This window comes from Mytilus galloprovincialis, chromosome 11, assembly GCF_965363235.1.
Source record: "Mytilus galloprovincialis chromosome 11, xbMytGall1.hap1.1, whole genome shotgun sequence".
NCBI lineage: Eukaryota > Metazoa > Mollusca > Bivalvia > Mytilida > Mytilidae > Mytilus > Mytilus galloprovincialis.
In genome coordinates this window covers 51,482,463-51,504,711 of record NC_134848.1, presented here as the reverse complement: position 1 = coordinate 51,504,711, position 22,249 = coordinate 51,482,463, and the positions used below count along the sequence as shown (strand labels likewise).

Here is a 22,249-nt window from a genome sequence, read left to right as displayed (position 1 = left end):
CCAGTAATATCGTGGCCAGCAGGCTTATATGGGAATTGGGAACTAGCACAAGTGCAATCAGGAGGTTTAGACTTGAAGTCGTCAATATCGAGATCCTGCAAAACGTGTTTGTAATTGAAATTTTTAGTTGCAATAGGTTTGGTATAGGTATAAGAAATGATTGGTACAGACTGGTCATGTAAACAAGGAGGTATTTTCGATTTAACTAATTTATGATGAAGGATATTGCCTATGTTGACGCCATCGAGACCTTTGTTGGCAAAGGAAAGATTAAGGAAAGATCTTTTCTCTTGTTCATCTTTGCCAATGCGGACTGGCTTGAAGAGTGTGTGACTCGCAATATCCGAAATTATAGCTGAAATTTTGTATTGGTTTGAATGAGGGTTTGTAACAGTGGATTCCAAACATAAATTGAACAGAGAATAAAGGTTTGAAAGGGGTAATGAATAAAGTATCGTGCGAATGTGATGAATACCTAAAGGCTTTTGTATAAATGGCAGCAAGTCATTAATAGATACATCATGCAGAGAAGGTGATGTATAATAACGATGACCATAACTGCGTCTACGTCGAGGAGTCGAGTTGAAAATATTCATCACATTCACCGAGTTACACGAAGGACTAGATAGAATAACTTTACCATCAATTTTGTCATTGCAAGCATAAGGTGTCGCAGTTCCCAATAATCTAATCCAGTAGTCCTCTTTTTGTCTACGGAGAGTCGTTGAAAGATTAAGATTGTTAGAGCTATGGTATATCGTTTCGATACTGCGAACTGTCATAGAAACGATGGAATGATCGGGCTGATTGAAATGCTGGTATAGAATGCCGTTACCATTGAGGTTAATGTCTGATCTATGACCGCACATACGTGTTTTAGCCTTCCTTTCGTTTCACCGACGTATACCAATCCGCAAAGGTTGCACTCTAATCCGTAGACGACATTTATCGATTTACAATTCAGATCACCGTAACTTCTGGTAAAATATGACTTCTTGGTCAAATTGCTAGTGAATTCAACATCTGTAATTAAAATTGCACAAGTTTTGCAGCTTTTGATCTCACATTTAGAAATTTCGAAATGGGACAGTGTTGTACTGTGTCATCAAAAACCAAAATGTCTTTAAGGAGAATTGAACATGGCTGTATATGTGTAATATTGCTGTTGCCACTAGGACGATGATCTGAATGAGTGTTCATACAAAAATATTTTAATTCTGTAAACAGCCACATTAACGACACTGTAGAGACAGGAGTTGTCTCAATGCACACCTGGTGGAATAAAATTGGTATCGTAATATTATTGTTAACATCAGATGGATATGTTAAGGTACTACATTTTTATTCTATGCTGTATTTACAAATATCAAACCATTTTGTTTTGTGTTTTACAACTGCTTTAAAGGGAGACATATATTACTGGATAATGTTCGCTCTCAATTCCAACTGTTACATAAACATGTTTTACAGGTAAAATAACAAAATTATCACACTTTAAGGAAGATTCAAAATGGATAATCTTTTATCAAATGACAAAATAAAAAGCTCAAACACATCAAACGAATAGAAACAAATAGTAAACAACTGTCATATTCCTGGCCTGGTATTTACTTGTATAGAAAATGGTGGATTACACTTGTTTTTATAGCTAGGTAAACCTCTCACTTGTGTGTAAGTCCTATAATGAATTCGATTCTGTTAAATTGAATACGATATGTGATCGAAACAAACAGATATCATGGGTAAAAATGTAAAAAAAATGGGTTCAGCAGTCAACTCAGTAAAAAAATGATCAGAGTCCGATGCCAGAATAAGTAACAAAAGAAAATAAAGAAAATGACAATTATACATAAATTAACAAAGATGTCAGCTCCAGATTTCAATTAAACGAATTAAAAAATTATAACTTCATCATATGAATATGATCCCTCCCTTTAGGAGTTATCATACTATCATCCAACATATGAAAATGTAACCAACAACTGGTTTTGGGGTATGTGTGTATGTCGGATGCAAAGACCTTATAAGTGAATCAATATCAAAGCCAAAACTTGTAAACTTGTATTACGTTGGTTTTAATCATTAATTGAAATTAAGATTTCCAACTATGGGTATTTCAAATTACATTTTAAAAAAAATATAAGAATATGGTAGATAATATTGTTAAATACACGGTTGATAAAACTAATAAAATTGCATCCGAATAATTTTTAAATCACACTTTTAAATGAATAAGCTATAAATTAACATTTTTTTCGCACGTGAAAATAAGTCTTTCAGAGCATACGATGTCATTCCAACCACCGTCATAATAAATGACTACACAATGTTCCTCCCTATTAAAGTTGTCCGGTTGTTCAGGATTCCAGCGAGCATACTGGAGGGTCGTATTATCTGATGTCCATATCCACTGACCTTCGTTCTCAATATCATTAGCACCAGTCCACATTTTAAAGCCTGCCATAAAGAAGTATACACTTTTGATAATAGATATAATTACAAAGAAGTATATTCATCGACATCTTTTAGCAAAATATAAGTAAATTTAAAGTAGATGCGGCATTAGCACCAATGAAACAACTTTTCTCGAGATATCAATGGACGATTATTTAGGCAACAGCTATTGCTGTACAATTTAATAAGAGTGTCATAGAATTAAATAAAAAGTATAGAATGTAATAAGAATGTTCGATACTCTTGTTCCTGACTTTTTGATAGACGTTCTTTTTTAATCATGTTTAAAGAAAAAAGGGGGCCTATGCTAAATATGTGAGTCATTTCACGGAAATTTTTCAATTAATTATATCTAACAAAACAAGGAAAAGGACATTTCATGTTTTTTATCTGCTTTTAATCTTATTTAAAACATAGTAGCGCATGTCCTCAACATGCAGAGGAAATAAGCCATTAATGCATAAAACGTGTGCAAATGATTCTTGGCATATGCGTATGTAATTCCCTCAGTTATAGTTGGAACATTTATTCATATCAACAACATGAGTATAAAACCATAATATTACATACGTAAAAACTTGCAGAACACTTCATATTTGGTCTAGAGCTTTCTCTCCGGACGCATGGAATTTGATAACGTTTTGTTTCCACTTTTTGTAATCTTCACTTTTACAGTTCACTTTAGACAAGCTGTTGTAAATTGGTTTAATGAAATATTTGAAATGTAATGTGATTAATTCCCATTGGATTGTACCATTATGTACTGTCAGCATAAACTGCTAAAAACTATCTAAAATTAGGAATAAGGAATTTGAGCACTTTATCTGAGGTGCTTGTTGTGTGTTAGTGTTGCCGAAATTATTTGGGGAATCAGATATTAGAACTGACAATATTTGGTCATCTATTCAAAATAAGGAATCAACATCTGTTTAATTAAATTCTTTGAAGACAAAAAACAGAAAACTATTTAGCCAGTTACGAGATTATTAACTACAAGCAGATTGTATAAAACCAGACTAGAATATAGGATTTCGGTGATTCTAGTTATAGACAAGTCTGTTACTAACAGTCAAGAAATAGGTGATGGCGATGGTATTTAGTAAACATGCGTTATGCACAAACATATTATTGATACACATTAATAAAATAAGGTTAATTGTTGAACGTCAATAATACTGCACATCAACGACACAAGATATCTTAACATAGACTATCATATGGTTTGTGTTACACACTGCTTAAAGTATGTCGTACCTTTTAAAATAAATAACGATTCTTACATTGATCTCGAGATAGGTAAATCATAGCTTTGAAAATTCAGGCCTTGGCTACCGATATTATATAAATCGGGTATAAAACGAAAATCACTTTGGAGTGCAGTCCACATTCCACAAAGTTGTCAACTGTGTGCATATTTTAATATATTAATTAATGCAATGAACTGCTAAAGGTTATGACCCTAAAACTCATCCAGTCATCTTCTGAAACCACCGGCAACCACACGTTTATTTTTAGTTTTGTTTACAATGGGTTCGGAAAGGGTGAAATTGCCATATAATTAGGGGAAAGGTTAAGTTCTATAAATGATTATTCATATTTGTTTTAAGGAATAAAACAGCATTATATAACACCATGAATACAGCCAGTATATGTTTTTGACCATGGTAGTGTAAAATTACACTGCAAGTTTTTACTGTTACCTATTACAGTGTTGGATTATATCGCAATCGTTTCTTTTTACTAGCACAGCATTTCATTACACCAGAATAAAATTGAAAATGGGAATGGGAAATGTGTCAAAGAGACAACAAACCGACGAAAGAGCAAAGCACAGCCGAAGTCTACCAGTTCTTCAACACATCGAGAAAATATTTATTTGACTTTATTGTGGAATGGAACAGTTTTGAGGTCTTTTTTTTTTTAAACAAAGAGAGTAATAAAGGTACATTTGTACTGACCATTGCTTACTTCGAAGTATTTTGACTTACCAGGCATAGTTCCCATTAGCCATAATTCTTCATTCTCATCTTCAATTTTCACTAATTCACTATTTCTCTCTTTACAATTATCCTGAAATGTAAGGCAATTCAAAATTGAATGACGCAGTGATTCGTGAAATGTTCTTTGATGAAAGTTCAACTATGTCATGACTTTAAGATACAGGGTCATTATTTGTTAAGTGTAGCGCCTCTTTCAACACTATAGGCAATCATAGCACTCGTCACAGACGGACAGACGGACGCATAAAAACACATTCAGTCATAATTTATTCATATCCAAAAACCTCACTGCACTAGATGCATATTGCGACAATAAATATCTCTTCAGTGATGCTTTGATATTTGAAAATCTAAATCTTATTAAACTTTAAAAGAGTTTATAAATAAAATAGGAAAAAGTGAAGCCAATGTCACAGAGGGAATCGCTCTTTTGTATAGACGAATGAATTTCCAATTTAGGATATTTCAAAATAATTTTATTAAATTTTATTATAAAAGTAAAAGACTATTCTGATCTATGAAGGCAGCAACAAACTATTTCAGAACCTGAACAGTTAAGAGTCAAAACAATAACAACATGACGAATGATATCTCGAGAATAACTTATTTAGAAGCAGCGGTGAAATAAAAGTATTGTAAACATATTCAGTACCAGGTTACGTATGCATGATTGCTGCTGTTTCCTAAGCAAAGACTTTTAAATACAAGCATCTATTACATGTATATTTAACAGCAATTTAATAGCAGAAATCGATCAATTTAGCACACACACACATACACAAACATATATATGTATATATCACATATATATATACATAATGGTTTACTTTTTAAATTGTTATTTGTATGGAGAGTTGTCTCATTGGCACTCACACCACATCTTCCTATATCTATAAAAAGTCTCTCAAGTGTCTTTACAATATGTAAATCAACAGCTGTCTATTTTAAATGTGAATTGTATTTTGATAAAGTTAATTAACCTTTGCCTGGCTCCATGTTAACTCTTCCAATGTAAAGAAGTAACAGTGTTGGTTGTATAATATCCAGCCATCTCGACAGGAACCAGTCTCTGGTGTATAAGAATTATTTAAATATATGAGCATGTTTAGTAATTACAGTAAATTTGTATACATGATACGCAGGAAATAATATTGAGAATGGAAATTGGGAATATGTCAAAGAGACAACAACCCGACCATAGAGCAGACAACAGCCAAAACCCGACCATAGAGCAGACAACAGCCGAAGGCCACCAATGGGTCTTCAATGCAGCGAAAAACTCCCGCACCCACAGGCCTTCAGCTGGCCCCTAAACACATATGTATACTAGTTCCGTGACAATGGACGCCATACTAAACTACAAATTATATGTTTTGATACGATTTACTGTGGATTCTTTATTATTCGATGGATTTCATTGGTAGAGGTCAACCACGAATTTAAATGTTCAACGAATTACAAATAGGCAAAACCACGAAATTATACTTTCACGAAAATATAAGTTTCCATCAACAGAAATAAATGAATCCACAGTAGATAATAGAGGAGAAATTTACAATATAAAATGAATGTAAGTTGAGAAAATAAGCCTTAGTTTCGTATTTGGTACATGATTTTTTTATTCGTTGTTACTGGTTTTGAATTAGCTGCCAGAATTTCAAAACCAACAAAAACAGCAAACTCCGCGGAAAATTTTAAACGAAAAGTCTGTAATCTAATGGCAAAATTCAAAGCTCAAACACATCAAACGAATAAATAACAACTGTCATATTCCTGACATGGTGCAGGGATTTTCTTCAACCTGGTTTTTAAGCTAGCTAAATCTCTTACTTGAATGGCAGTTGCATACATTTCATCATGTTGACAACGATGTGTTAACAAAACAAACATACATAAAAGTTATCTGCCATTATTCTCAGATATGTACTTAGTCTCGTTGTGTTGGTAGGATGTAGAAGTACCCATCCTCGTCCACGCTGTGTTTTTGTTATATGTATTTCTGTTTGTAGCAATCTGATGAGTTAAGGGCATACGATACAGTTTTGAACCTGTATTTACAAGTTGATGAAAATTTGCATATAGGTTATTTTTTACCTCATTAAATCAAATATGTAATAAAAAATATACCTTCATGTGCTACTTTTTGAGTAAAATGAGTTCGAAATTTTGTATATTTGCTCAAAATTCAGATTTGTGTCCGTATTTTCTTTTTCGAAAGAAAGACATAACTTTTTGGTTTTAAACGATAAACACAAAATGTTTTTTGTTAAATAATCGGTAATTTCTGTATTTTATAAGTATCATTAAAAATTATGCAATTTTTATTCCGAAATAACTCTATATTTATCAAATGTTCATGAATAGAGGAAAAAACGTCATTTTTTGCTGCATGTTTATCAAAATTGAAAAAATTGCGCTAATTACAGTTTTATCAAATTTGGGTCACATAATCTCATTGCAAAATGAAACAAATTGCTGTTTTAAAAAATAGGGGTCCATGCACTCGTTTTCAAATTAAATCAGTTTGAATGATAAAAATCAGTCGAAAAATGCATCTTTTCCCGATATGTCAGAGTTTGACGTCGCGAAAATAACGTTTTACGTTAGCAACGTCATTACCTTCCCTGTAACTGTATCGTATGCCCTTAAGCCTTTACATACCTAATTATTATATTTTGTTCTTACGTTATTCTGTAACACCAATGTCCAAAGTAATTGGAGAGTTCGGCGACCACTAACATATTTAAGTTCGCCACATTTTGTATAAGTTTGTCCCAAGTCAGGAGCCTTTAATTCAGTGAATGTCGTTTGTTGCTGTTTTACATATTTGATTTTCATTCATTATTTTGCACATAAATTAGGACGTTAGTTTTCTCGTTTAATTTGTTTTATATTTGTCATTTATGGGTCATTTGACGCTGACTATGTGGTATTGACTTTGATCATTGTTGAAGGCCTATAGTTGTTAATTTATGTGTCATGTTGTCTCTTGTGAAGAGTTGTCTCATTGGCAATTATACCACATTTCCTTTCTTATACCAATAGAAAATATATCTCGCGTTAACAAACATGTATATACATCTTTCTTAACCGTTTACTGCAGTAGGTCGAGTAACTTTTAACAACAGCAAAGAAAAGTGCAAAAACATATTTTAGATGAAAAAAGAATAAAATAGAATCTTCTTTCCTTGTAAACACAATACATTAACATATCTTTAAACAATTGACCTTATATAAAGTTTGTATCATGGGCACTGTTATATTGACTACTATAAATCACACCTTCAGCTTCACAGAAAAAGTGAATTTCCCATTCACCCGAAGGTAGACAAATTGAATAGGGCCATCCACTGATTGTATATCCATCTTCACATTTAAATTTAACACCGGCACCAATATTCCTATGTACACCAAACCTTTCAGTACTAACTGCTTTATTTACAACTGGAACCTCTGCACAGTCTACAAGGTAAACATTTAAAAAAAAAAAAAAAAATTCGTGTAAAATATAAAAAAAAAAAACCAACACGTTATACATTTGATACGTCCAACACGCTTTTCTGGAATTTACGTTCATCGAGAACTCTCATAGCCGAAAATTTGAAAGCGAATTATATGTATAAACTGTTTGGCAATTTTGTATACTTGACTCTCGTTTTTGATAATGTGCCTTCTCTATATGTCTTTGTGTTTTTTTTTGGTTAACATATTTGCTTGTTTTATAATGATTAAGATTATCTTGATTACAGCACAATGCTGTAAATCTATTTCTGATAATTTTACCTACTATGTCTGTTTGTTTTGTTCATACACCGTTGTCAATATAATGCAGTATTCTGCGAGTGTCCTACAGTAAGACATTTATCTAGCTTTAAAACCAGGTTTTCTCCACCCTTTTATTCTTATGAAAATACCTTTACCAAGTCAGGAATATGACAATTGTTATCCATTTGTGTTAATCGTGTGTTTGAGTTCCCCATTGAGCTTTTAATTTTGCCATTTGCATAGGGGCTTTCCGTTCAGAAGTTTCCTCTGAGTTTGGAATGATTTATTTTACTTTTTGAAATTTGAGCTTGATAGACAAATGTAATAATACTACACAGCGATCACTCCAGAACAATCACAATTGCAGAGTTATTTTTCATGATACATGACTGAAAACTACGTAAAATACTCATATTCTTTTTGTAACACTGTATAATTTTTTACTAAACATGGTGCTGATCATTTAACATGTTAGTGAATATTTAACATGTTTGAATTCATATGAAAAACAAACTTGTTGGAAAACGTATGATCCTTGCTAACACTTAGAATTGGAAATCTTAAATATTTTGTACGTTTTCAATGAGGAGGTTTATAATCAGCTTTTTAAAGAAAATGATATTGTATAAAATATTATTGAACAAAAATTACATTTTCATTATAATTGTCATTTTAAGTCATCATATTCTCCGTAAAACAAAGGAAGATCAGAATAGCCGAATTCAAGAGTTATATATTACTGACGACACTATACCAATTGAAACAAACAGTATTGGTCTCTGATACATGATTTTATTTATTATTAATTGTTTTTGGCTTTTAACTACCTGTCAGTAATTGCGAGTACTCTCAAATCGTATTTTCTTGTTAATTCGACTTTATAATGCTTTTTGTTATTTTATATTTATATGGATCTTGTCTATATACCAGCTTTGATTATTTGGAATATCACTTCTTCTTACTACATTTGTATAGACTTCAAGATTTACGCGTATTTTTTTTTAAACCGTTTTTTTTTTCTTTCTAAAGTGAATATTTTTAAAGGGTTGAATATTTCGCAGTGGTGTCTTGACATGGCTTTGTTTGGACTTGTTTGTTTGCCTTTTGGCCTTGAATGTTTGTCCCTAATATTTTATTAACTGTGCATTTACATTCAGATATCGCAGATCAAATTTATTAGTTTATAGTGTATTAATGTACATGTACGTTTTTGATTGCGTTAAGCCTGCCAATTGATATTTTATCGTGTGCTTTTCTATGTTGTGATGTTATGCTATTGTTTCAGAAAAAAAGGAGAAGGTTTGGATCCATTTAAACGTTTTATCTCGCTGCAAATGTTTGCACCTGTCCTAAGTCAGGAATCTGATGTACAGCAGTTGTCGTTTGTTTATGTAATTTATACGTGTTTCTCGTTTCACGTTTTTTTTATTTTATATAGATTAGACCGTTGGTTTTCCCGTTTCAATGGTTTTACACTAGTAATTTAGGGGCCCTTTATAGCTTGTTGTTCGGTGTGAGCCAAGGCTCTGTGTTGAAGGCCGTACATTGACCTATAATGGTTTACTTTTTTTAAATTGTTATTTGGATGGAAAGTTGTCTCATTGGCACTCTTACCACATCTTCATATATCTAATTATTGTTATTTCGATATTAACAACTAATTCGATTACGTGGAGAAGACCCCACATGTATATACAAAAGAAGAAAGACCTATCTTGTCGAAGTACTCGATTTTTTTCCCTATTAGTTGAAGATATAAAGCTATTTTCTTATAATTATACTCTACTATACATATGGTTATTTACACGATTTTTCACAAAGCCGATATTGACCATTGAAGATACATCTTTCGCCGTTCTTGCAACTGTGTTGTTGGCATTCCCCCGCCATAACCTATAATATCAGAAAATGTTTTCGAATTGTAACATGGGTGACCTTTACCTTGTAGTTGGTTGTGTACATCATTGACGTATTTCATTTAAAACAAAATAAAGAAACTACTGTGAAGTACACGTTAACCGACTTCAATATCACATAACGAAAAAAATATTTAAACTACTGATATAAAAATAGAACTTAATGTTTAATAAACCCATCAAAGATATAAGTATAAAAATTGTACATCAGAAGCGAGTGTAGTCTTCTCAAGCCTCATCGTTGACGTTAAAAAAAAAGGCCAATATGAGTCCTTATTTTTACTAGATACATTGTATCTAATACGAAAAATTGATGTACTTTTTATTATATGATTAAGCCTCGATATGATTTGAAAATATTTCGATCCATATTCATTTAATTTCTTTTTTCAAAATATGTTTAATATAAAACAAGTGAGAAAAAAGTGTCTCTTATTTTGTTTATGCTTTTCCAAATTTCTAAATGGGTGTGAACAAATATTTCTCCCCGATATGGAAATATCTTTTCTTTTCTTAAATGATGACGTTACATTTTCATGATTTCTCCTGAATTTTCTGTAGTAACTTAATGAAAAATGCGACAATGTCCTATTTCGTCACATACAAAGAACACACATTTCTGGAAATCTTTGAAAATAAAGTATTAAAATCATTTGAAAAACAGATTCCACGACTATCGTCGTGTCATATGTTTTCGTATCATCTATATTTAATCAGTTTCGATTGCACATGCGTATGTTGTGACTTGTTTTCGGTTCTATATCTGGAACAACAACCACACTGCAACTTAAAAATTTTAAAACATATTTAAAATCTCTTTAAAAGACGTTGGAACAAATTTAATAAATTGACTGTTTCAACCATTTTTATTTAATGTCAAAAATATGCATCACTAGAATAGTCGTTGAGAAAAATTCAGAAGGGAAACATGAAGTACAACGATGTCGTTTGTCTGTCAAACACAGTATCTTCAAGACATGGGACTGTCATATGGTTATTTTTCTAGTTTTTATTACAAACTAGCCAGTTAAAATTAACTGAGTTTTTACATAAAATGATTGTTCAAGCTCCATTCATTCAACATTCTATTGACAATTCTTTGCATACAACCTTGATCCATAAAGAGAAATCATTCTTAGCTTTTTACATTTAATCACAAATTTTGAAAACTGCATTTTAAACCCAGTGCCAATCTAAAAATAAATCTGAAGGTTAGAATTTCAGCGCATGAAACATAAAACCAAAAACTATTTACTAGTTAGTATTAGTAATGAAAAAAATTAAATAACTTTTTTATGATTCAGGGAATAACAAAAACCACCACTTTAAAACAATACTCATTTCTGGATTTTAAAGTCATTTCCTGTCCGTGTACTAATTCAGTTTTTACTTCATACGAGAACATATGACACCATTTTTTGACATACGAAAATCGCAAAATAATCGGAAACAGTAAAAAATTGCAGTAAGCCTTGACAAAAAAATCTACATACATAAAAACATTCTACAGAACATCCGTTTTAACATTTGAGTACACACGTGAATAAAAAACTGAACAGTGAAAACCGTAGGAAAGGAAAATAAGTACGAAAAACACATCACACGATGATATAACTCATGTATTTTTCCACGCTCACAATATAAGTTTTACTTAATATATAAAAAGCTCGGCATGGTTCGCGCTTTATATATTATAGTTTAACTGTCTCTGAGTGTAGATATATGGTAACTCACTTGTTGCAGTGGTGTAATCTATATCTACAAACATAAAAGTTTGCAATATTTACTTACCTTAGGCAATGTAGCAATATTCGGTTACCTTAGGACATGTCGTTATATTTGTTTACCTTAGGCCATGTCGCAATATTTACTGACCTTAGGCCATGTCGTAATATTTTCTTACCTTAGGCAATGCAGCAATATTCGCTTATCTTAGGCCATGTCAAAATATTTACTTACCTTAGGCTATGTCAAAGTATTTACTTACCATAGGCCATGTCGAAATATTTAATTGCTTTTGCCCATGTCGTAATATTTTCTTACCTTAGGCAATGTCGCAATGTTCGCTTACCTTAGGTCATGTTGCAATATGTGCTTACCTAGGGCCATGTCGCAATATTTACTTACCTTAGGCCATGTCGCGATATCACTGAAAATACAACCAGTTTCAGATATTATATGTTTTGTATCTCTGAGAAGGTCACACATTAACCAATCATATCTATAATTAAAACCTATGCATTGGGATGTCATAATGCATTCTTTCACGCAATTAAGCATGCTAATCTGAATTAATCGCCGACGAACATTGCCCCATTTACATCTTTCAAAATGTAAACGTCCATAATGGTCAAAGTTCGGTTGCTGGCAATTATAATCATTGTTGTGACACACATCTACTAAACTGAATTCACTTGAAAAGTTTATGATGCATACAAAAAATGCGAAACGCAAATGTCTCATATTGACTGAGAACGGTGTAGAACAAATTGTTACAACAAATGAAAAACGAAGGGAACAGTTATCCGGCTTCAAAATTCTCCGGGGTTTAAATATTTATATTATACCAACATGATCAATATTGGTGACCTCTTTGATAATCAATGATAAAGGTCCTTGCATGAAATTTAAATATACACGAAAAGAAATATATATTACACATATCATTAGATTAAACATGATATTGTAAATCAATACAATATTACTAGCTGTCAAATAAGATGGATGATAACATGCTTATGAATATTTAATACACAAAACTATTTTCGATTGCTTATTTGTTTACGAAAAAGAAACGATAGCTAACAAAGGGGATATTCAAACTCATCAGACGAAACAAACTGGCTATACCATAACATGTAAAACGAATATCGATGGAAAGACCAGAAACAGTATACAAAACTCGATATAGGAAACTAAGACTGTGTAACAGGAAATTCTTCAAAACCCGTCTGAATACGCCGGGGCAAAATGATATGGGATTAATATTGACAACCGACCTATTTCGTCAACAAGAATAGATTTGAAAGCAATATTGTCAACCAGGTTTATTCGCGGATACCTTTATTTTACGATTTTTTCAGCCAATTTCACGGTTATTTATTTTATCGATTTTCTAATTTTCTTGGTGTAATTATATAAGGGGAGTTCCAATTTTTAAATGTTTGCAACCGCTTATATTTTTGTTACTATACTATTCTCTAAAGTTAAGAACATCACAAACAAATGTTGATATACAGTATCGTACATTTGGATTAATTCCTGCAAACTATATCATTTGAAATATAAAAGCCCATTACCATGTACTTATTGATCGAGGTATTTATATTGAAATTTTGATATTATGCTGATGTTGAACAAATAACTTAATCTTTGCTGCATCTTTGAAATAAAATTTTAAAACATTAGGTCATTTGTCCAAATACCGCTATTGGAAATATGCATAAGACGACGGAAAGAAAAACAAGTTCGTTTCACACATATTGTGTTATTACATTACGGTTGTATTGATTTATTTTATTGGTATGTTTCTCATTAAGATCTATTGTCAAGCTGTTGATATGTGATTAAAATTAGCTTGATCGAGTAACGTATACAGCCAACAGAAAATAAAACAACGTTTTACATGTTGGAGTGTTTTCTCTTTCTCTCAAAGTTTACTGTCAAGACATTGTTACAAAACACTTTGCCAACCTTGCTTTCAATATTACGGACACGTTTTATGACATTTCTAAATGGGTCAGATTGCTTTGCATAATCACAAACACATTAGTTTCGGTGTTGAAATTTTGAAGCCGAAATAATTTTATACATACAGGCGTTCGCCTGGTTTTTAACACCCACCCCTTTGCAAGCTAATAAATCTAATTGCAAATCCCTACCAATATATATACTTTATAGGCAAAATAAAAGACCAGCATTTAGATATTGCCTAGCTTTCAGGTCATGCAGATATACAACACACTCATCATATTCCGCGAATACACTTTTGTACGCAAGACGTGCGTTTTGTCTACGTTTGAATACAACAAAAATGACAAGGTCAAAGGCAAAATTAAGGAGCAGATAAATGTAAAGAGCTTTGAACAACTGATATCTTTTGAAATAGAATAATTACATAGTTGTCACAGACAACTTATGGTGGTACCTAACACTACAAGGAGATAACTCTGTAAAGTCAGCTAAACGTTTTAACTACGTTTAGTTGTAAAAGGAATATTAAGCTTCTCAATGATCAAAATTGGTTGTTGTCAAATTGCTATATAACCAGTGTAACTTTTCTGACAAAACGGTTGGTTAAAAAAAAAATTTATATTATGAAAATTAAACGAGCGAAATTAATTTCAGTGAAATTGTTGGGTACCACCTTAATCAAAGCTGAATATTTATTTTGATAAACCAGTGACATATGTATTTTCAACCATTAATGTTATATCTCAGGTAAATTGACCGCATTGATATATGTAATTGATGTGATTATTCTAATAATAAAAACATTTAGTCAACTTCACTGTAATTTGTATCCAACAGCAAAAATTGCGTACAACTTCACTGTAAATATACAACCTATGTAAATAAATCAGCCAACCAAAATGTAGCTGATAGTAAATATAAAATAGTATATTATGTAAACACATAATAACACATAAACACTCTTCCGATAAAGCACACATTAAATTGAATATAAATACGTGGGTACACAAAATGAAAATAGCTCTACAGAACATGCAAAAGTTCAATTCAACAACTTAGATAAGCACTAGAGGGCAATTTCATTTGCCCTAAAAACCCAAATAAAACTACATAGATTGTAGTTTTGATATATATGTAAGAAACTGTGTACAAATTCGAAGTTGTTGTAAATTGTTTATATGTCATTCTTATTACAAAAGGTTTTGATAAGACATTGAAATAAGAGACTTGAAATATAATGCTGTTGATTTTCCGTTCAAAAGTATCATTTTATATTCCTTTAATACTGATTTTGCTGCTCTCAGGTAGGTCATTATATTAACTTTACAAAATAAATGTTAACACTGTATAATACAAACATATAATTTGTGCGTTGTATCAGATCTTTTCATAGCTTATGTGTTCTGAATATATATCTGGTTGTGTATATCATTTCCAACCCCCATTGGAACATCATGTACATGTTGTGGTAGTTTAAAGCAGTAGCTCGTCCTAGTTGGTGTAATGTTGGAGAGAAAACAAATGAAAATTAAAAACCAATTGTTCAGAGAACAATTGTAGGTCTTTCCACTAGTAAAGATCTATTTTGATATTGAAATATTAAAAATCAGTTTAAAATGTTAGTTCCTATGGCTTTATGATGTATTTATATGAATTTAAAGCAAAGGTCAAAATCTAGAACGTCATATCAACCTATGACCTTGACCTCAATTTCAAGTTCACAAACCAAGGACCTTAAATCAAAAGACCCAAGGTCTTTAATATGTTTGGTTTATTAGTAATATCACTTTACGCGTAATTCTAAATGTAAGATGGGCAAAAACTCCCATTTATTGTCTGCGCAACCTTTCAATCAAAATATACAAGTAAGGACATGTCGCAACTAACAATTTATGAAAAATTATTTGTCGATATGTCATAAGGTATTTGAAAATAAATGAAAATAAGCCAAAACCAAAATTTAGAATATGACCTTGACCTTTGACCTTGACCTCATTTTTATTATTTTCGACCAAGGACCCCAAATCTAAAGACCCTATGTCTTTATCCCTTATGGTTTACCATTTAGAAATGCATATCACTTAATTAAATGGAAAAGGGGGAATAACTCTCATATGGAGTCTCCGTAAAGCTTCGGTCCAAATGAATATCCTAATCCTGAAGATGTAACGAGCAATTTGGTAAAATAAATTTGTCGTAATCTTTAACGGTTGCGAAGGAGTAGTGGCCACAAGAAAAACAGTGTTTGGGGAGATAACTCTTACAACGTAAAGTATTTTGTTACACAGTTGTAAAGTTTTAAAGCGTATAAACTATACGATACCATATTCCAAATATCTAAGCGACATCTTTTGAAACATCAATAATACGCAAGAAAAAAAATTAGGCGGAAGAAAAAAAAAAAAAAAATAATAATAATTAAAAACCAATTGTTCAAAGAACAATTGAAGGTCTTTCCACTAGTAAAGATCTATTTTGATATTGAAATATAAAAAATCAGTTTAAAATGTAAGCTCATATGGCGTTATGATACATTAATATGAATTTAAAGCAAAGGTCAAAATCTAGAACGTCCTATTTACCTATGACCTTGACCTCAATTTCAAGGTCACAAACCAAGGACCTTAAATCAAAAGACTCTAGGTCTTTAATATGTTTAGTTAATGAGTAATATCACTTTATGCGTAATTCTAAATGTAAGATGGGCAAAAACTCTTATTTATTGTCTGCGCACCCTTTCAACCAAAATATACAAGTAAGGATATGTCGCAACTAACAATTTATGAAAAATTATTTGTCGATATGTCATACCGTATTTGAAAATTAGTGAAAATAAGCCAAAATCAAAATTTAGAAGATGACCTTGACCTTTGACCTTGACCTCATTTTCGTTTTTTTGGACCAAGGACCTCAAATCTGAAGACCCTAGGTCTCTATCACTTATGGTTTACTAGTTAGAAATGCATATCACTTGAATCAAATGAAAAAGGGGGAATAACTATCATATGGGGTCACCATATAGCTTCAGTCCAAATGAATATCCTTATCCTTAAGATGTAACGAGCAATTAGGCAAAATAAATTTGTCGTAATCTTTTACGGTTGCGAAGGATTAGTGGCCACAAGAAAAACAGTGTTTGGGGAGATAACTCTTACAACGTAAAGTATTTTGTTACGCGGTTGTAAATTTTTAAAGCGTATCAACTATACAATATCATATTCAAAATATCTAAGCGACATCTTTAGAAACATCAATACTACGCAAGAAAAAAATTAGGCGGAAGAAAAAAAAAAATAATAATAATAATAATAATAATAATAATAATAATCAGAACAAAACCTATAGGTCTTTCCACGGAAAAGTGGAAAGACCTAATAATAATAATAATCAGAACAAATTCAATAGGTCTTTCCACGGAAAGGTGGAAAGACCTAATAATTTACATGTCTTGTTGTTGCTTTGTCTTTTGGCATGTCAATACTATTGTATTTATCCTTAGCAGATTTTTTTATTTTTTTTTGTGAACCTATTAAAAACAACGTTACTTAATGATATTCGTTTTTGCGATTTTGCAAATCACTTATCGTCACTTGCAAAAGATAGTAAAAATGTAAATAAACAAAGATACCAAACTCAGAGGAAAATCAAAACGTAAAGTCCTTAATTACATGGCAAAATCAAATTTTCAAAACACATAAAAAACGAATGGACAACAACATGAACAACTGTCATATTCCTGACTTTTTAAAAGTATTCTAAAATTACATTTTACATTAACGCAAGGAATTCACGTCATGAATTGGTTGGTACACAAGTTTCAGTCACTTTGCTTGCTACACAAGTATCGTATTTAATTTTTTGAGAAACTTCTCAAAATAACTCTTCAAACATATCAAACTTATAATATCGATCTCAAGATCAATATTTTATATACACATCAGTTTCTCTATTATTTACTTTTACTCAATAAGATTGGGACCAGGCCTTGTGGTCATAAAACTTTCTAGCACGTTTTTTGAACTCAGACTCGAGAATCAACAAATCAAAATGCTTGCTTTCATGTTGATCACGATTTTTGTACTCGGACTCGAGCATGATTTTTGTGCTCCGAGCACTGAGCAAAGTTTTATGACTTCAACCCCTGGGCTCAATCGTCGCTATTCTGTTTGTTCTGTGCACTTTCTTTTGTTGAATCTTAAATATGAACACATAATCTTGTAAAAAAAACCGGCATATTACTGTTAATTAGAGACGTTTTGTGTTGAACAGTTCTTAATAAATTTTAGTTTACGGTATATAAAATATCAACACACAAAAGCATACGAATATAACTTAAATTTAAAAAAAAACATGGCTATTAGAAAAGCAACTTAAACATAATGGCATTCAGATGTGTTAAAAAGAAAACTTTTATAAGTACAAATTATTTTAAATAATAAAATTCCTTTTTTAACGGATTTTTTTTTACTGCACTTTCTTTAAACAAAGCTAGCTTTGTTTACATAAATTGTCTGTTTGTAGTCTTTACAGCAACCGTGATAGCAGAGTGTCCTATGACATGGCATCATTATGAAGATTCGTGTTATCTTTTTAGTCACGAGAAACTCAACTGGTTTAATGCCCAGGTATGTATCAGCCTACCTTCTACCGGAATCTACATGCTTTCGTTGATTTGTTCAAAGGTGTGTTTAAATAAGCAAATATATAATAATTGAAAGGAAGCAAGTCGCACAGAGACATTACTTTATGAACTTAATTAATATATATTATAATTTTTAATATTAAAATCAGATGTGTTATGATTGTCAAAGCGAAGACTATCCGCAGAAGTATGACTTGAGGGTAAACAATAATAGGTTGTCGGACGGGCCAATATAAAAGGTCCCGACTAAAGATTGTTCTATGCTCAATAAAAGTTTCTCCTGCAAATCTAACAAGTTTTGGTCTCGACTTTTTATTCAACACCTGTGAGTATTAACTGTAACACGTTTGGTTTTTGAGGTTTTGAAAACAAAACCCTAATCCATTATGTATGAAAATATTTTACGAAATATACAAAACTAAAATAAGAAACGATGCTATTGTTGATGATTGATATTGTTTGGGATTAAGGGTTCATGTAGAGCACATGACGCTAGACTTGCAGAGGTGATGTCATCAAAACAACAAGAATTTCTGCGTTACACAGCAAGCTTATATGGAAATTCTTCGGGTATGTTATTACTTGTACAATAGCTTCCTTGTGAGCAGCAACACTCTATCGAGGAAATCATGATAGGAAATTCAAGCCCGGAAATATAGTATCAATTGGGAGATATGTACTCTGTATGCAGGCGCTGCTGAAATGTTGCTACATAGAACTGTAAAATTGGGACGCTGAAATCATCTCCTTTGTCGTAAAGTTTAGTTTTTTTAACCGACCCTCATTGTCAATTTCAAGATGTAAGTCAAGATATGAGGCAGACTTAATTGTATATGCCGTATCCTCTATCTCTAGTCAATGGAATAGATGCGTTCCACATAGTCACCAAATTTGAGTTATTTGGTGAAAAACATCATCTATATATCAGAAAGTAAAGTAAACAGATATTGCTAACTTCTTGTCTTTCTTCATAAGAAGTTTCTGTATGAGGTCAGCCTCATTATAATAAAGAAACAAGTCAAAAGATGATTTAATTGTTTCAACAACAAAAAAAGAAACAAGTCAACAAGAAGTGGTTCCCATTGGAATGCCGACAGTCTGTTGAAAAAAACACGTCCTCCAAACGTAACAAATATGTTGCCAATAAATCAATAGATCAATAAATCAAGCATTTTGATAATAGATATAGAAAGATGTGGTATGTCAGTTATGGAGAATTTTTCGTTTGCATCAGAGTGATTCTTTACAAAGTAGGATGTATCCCTCCCCAAGACAAGATACTTTTAACATGTATCTACGTTCGCCATTCTTTTTTTATGAAACAAAGCAATATTAACTCTTTCAATTTATCTTTTAGTTTGGAATGTGGAATACTTGTGTAAAGTGTAGAAAATTCAAATGTTTTAATATTATTACAAGATGACAGAGAGTTAGATTGTATGTACTCGAAAAGATTTGTGGTTTTTTTTTTAGTATACACATCTGATTCACTCCACCTCTAGAATAGGCAGTTTCACAATAACTATGAAGCCCGGCTTTAATTGCTGATAAAACGATGTTATTAGAAAGAGGTTTTATGGAGCACTTGGAAGACCTTGCAATAAACCGTTGTTTGTAAGGACACTTATGCAGTTTAGGTATTCAATACAAGATGAGAGTCTTAGATTGTATGTCCTCTAAAAGATTTTTGGAAAGTTTAAGTATCCACATAAAAACACATCAAAATCAAATGAATACCTCCAAAAACAGACAAAACAGTAAAATGACTATTCATAAAGACAAATAAAGGGATACTATAAAACGTTATTAAGATTGAACAATGTCAGTAGCCTGAATCTATATGTTAAACCATCGTGTCTTATTTGTGAAGTTGATACGGAATAGTTATCAACAAGGTATTGGTATCTATAATCACTGTACCACGAACAATTACTTATGACAGTAGAATAAACTAAGTGACTCGGTTAAATTTATATAAAATAAACACTTTATTAATTAAAAATACCATTTTATGAATTGAAAAAAAAACCAATATTATGAATTGAAAAAAATCAACTTAAGGAATTGAAAATAACACTTTACATGCTTTACGAGTGTAAAATGTTAGAGAGAGCTCAATTCTAACATGAGACAGTGAGAAAACAATACAAGAACAAGCCTTACTCATCAAATTTTCTATAGGTGACATCAAAAATATTCAAATTATAAAAGACGCAAAGTGTAGATATAAGGGAACATATAGTGAATGGAAGCGTGCTCAACGACTTATTTTAAATACAACATACAACATATTCCAGACTTAAACGTATATCAGTATATGTATAGATGTATATTACTATTGAAAATAAAATTAATCCGAAACCAATGATAAAAATATTAATATCTAAGATAAGAAAATGATGCAAAATCCATACCACACGTTTTTGTTTTGAAAGTATACTGTTAAGGTCTTGAGTAATAAAACGTACTATAAAAATCAACTAAAATTGAAATACATTTTATAAGGTTTTTGGCTTGGTGGTAGAGATGATATAGTAGAAGGAAAATGGCAGTGGTCATTCACGAAAACCTTTTTTGTATACACCGATTGGGCGCCACTTGAACCAGCTAACGGTTTATTCGGAAACTGCCTTCAGATGTGGAGTGCACATAATTGGCAATGGGATGATACCGATTGCTTAGCAGAAATGAGATATGTATGTGAATCTAAGTAAGTATTGCATACTAGATATCGTTGATTTTGGAAGCACTTCTTATAATTTTTATCTTCAATAATCAGTTAAGCCTATGTGTTATACAAGGATTGATGAAACTAACGTTGACTATTGGTTTACAATCCGTCTATTCTTTAATCCGTCTTATTTGTTTTAATCTTCTTTTTTTGTGATATCTGATTTAATTGAAAACGTGTTTCTTTTTGTAAGAGTACAGTCAATATTAAGAGAAATGTAATTCTTATCAGTTGTCAACATAGCTGTACTTCAGTTTGCGGATGGAAATTATTGGTTAGTTCTTGTTAAATGTATTACCATGATCATGTTAAGACATTCTGCAATTATTGGTTAGTTATTGTTTAATGTATATTACCATTATGTTAAGACATGCTGCAATTATTGGTGAGTCCTTGTTTAATGTATTGCTATCTTGTTTAAGACATGCTGCAATTATTGAAGTTTTTTTAGTAATAATACAATTTATTTCGATAATTCTACGATCCCACAAAATTGTTTTGATTGTCTATTTTCAGAATTCCAGAAACTGTTGTTGGTTAGAACAGATAGTTGATTTTATAATAACTTATAAATATCATAGATACACATGTAAGATTAAGCTGCAATATTTTGATAAAAGTATGAAGTAGACTTGTATTATCTTTATTTTTAGTCATTAATAAGTAAATAGATTTACAACTATAGATGTTTTAGTAACATTAAAAGAAAAATATGATAAAATATGATAAAAATACTGTAAACTACACGATTGACAAAAATAATAAAACTTTACCCGATTTATATATTTTATTCATACTTTTACGTGGATAAACTATAAGATGCATTTTTTTCGCATGTGAAGAAAATTTTATTAGAGCAGTGCATGTCATTCCAACCACCTTCTTTGTCAGAAAAAAATGTGTGCACAATGTTCTTCACTGTAATAGTTGTCTGGCTGTTCGGATCTCCAAGGAAAATACTGTAGGGTTGTGTTATCGGATGACCATATCCACCGACCTTCATTCTCAATGTCATTTGCACCAATCCAGATTTTTGAGTCTACCATAA

At 31.5% G+C, this 22,249-nt stretch overlaps 1 protein-coding gene across 1 annotated transcript; it reads left to right on the top strand.

The window, feature by feature from the left end:
* Positions 1-15,031: 15,031 nt before the first annotated feature.
* On the top strand, positions 15,032-21,854 carry LOC143051219 (perlucin-like). Its single transcript, XM_076224194.1, has 5 exons — positions 15,032-15,132; positions 18,350-18,453; positions 18,941-19,040; positions 20,976-21,180; positions 21,718-21,854. The coding sequence occupies exons 1-5, from the start codon at positions 15,066-15,068 to the stop codon at positions 21,740-21,742; spliced, it is 501 nt and encodes a 166-aa protein (XP_076080309.1). The 5' UTR covers positions 15,032-15,065; the 3' UTR covers positions 21,743-21,854.
* The last annotated feature ends 395 nt before the right edge of the window (positions 21,855-22,249 follow it).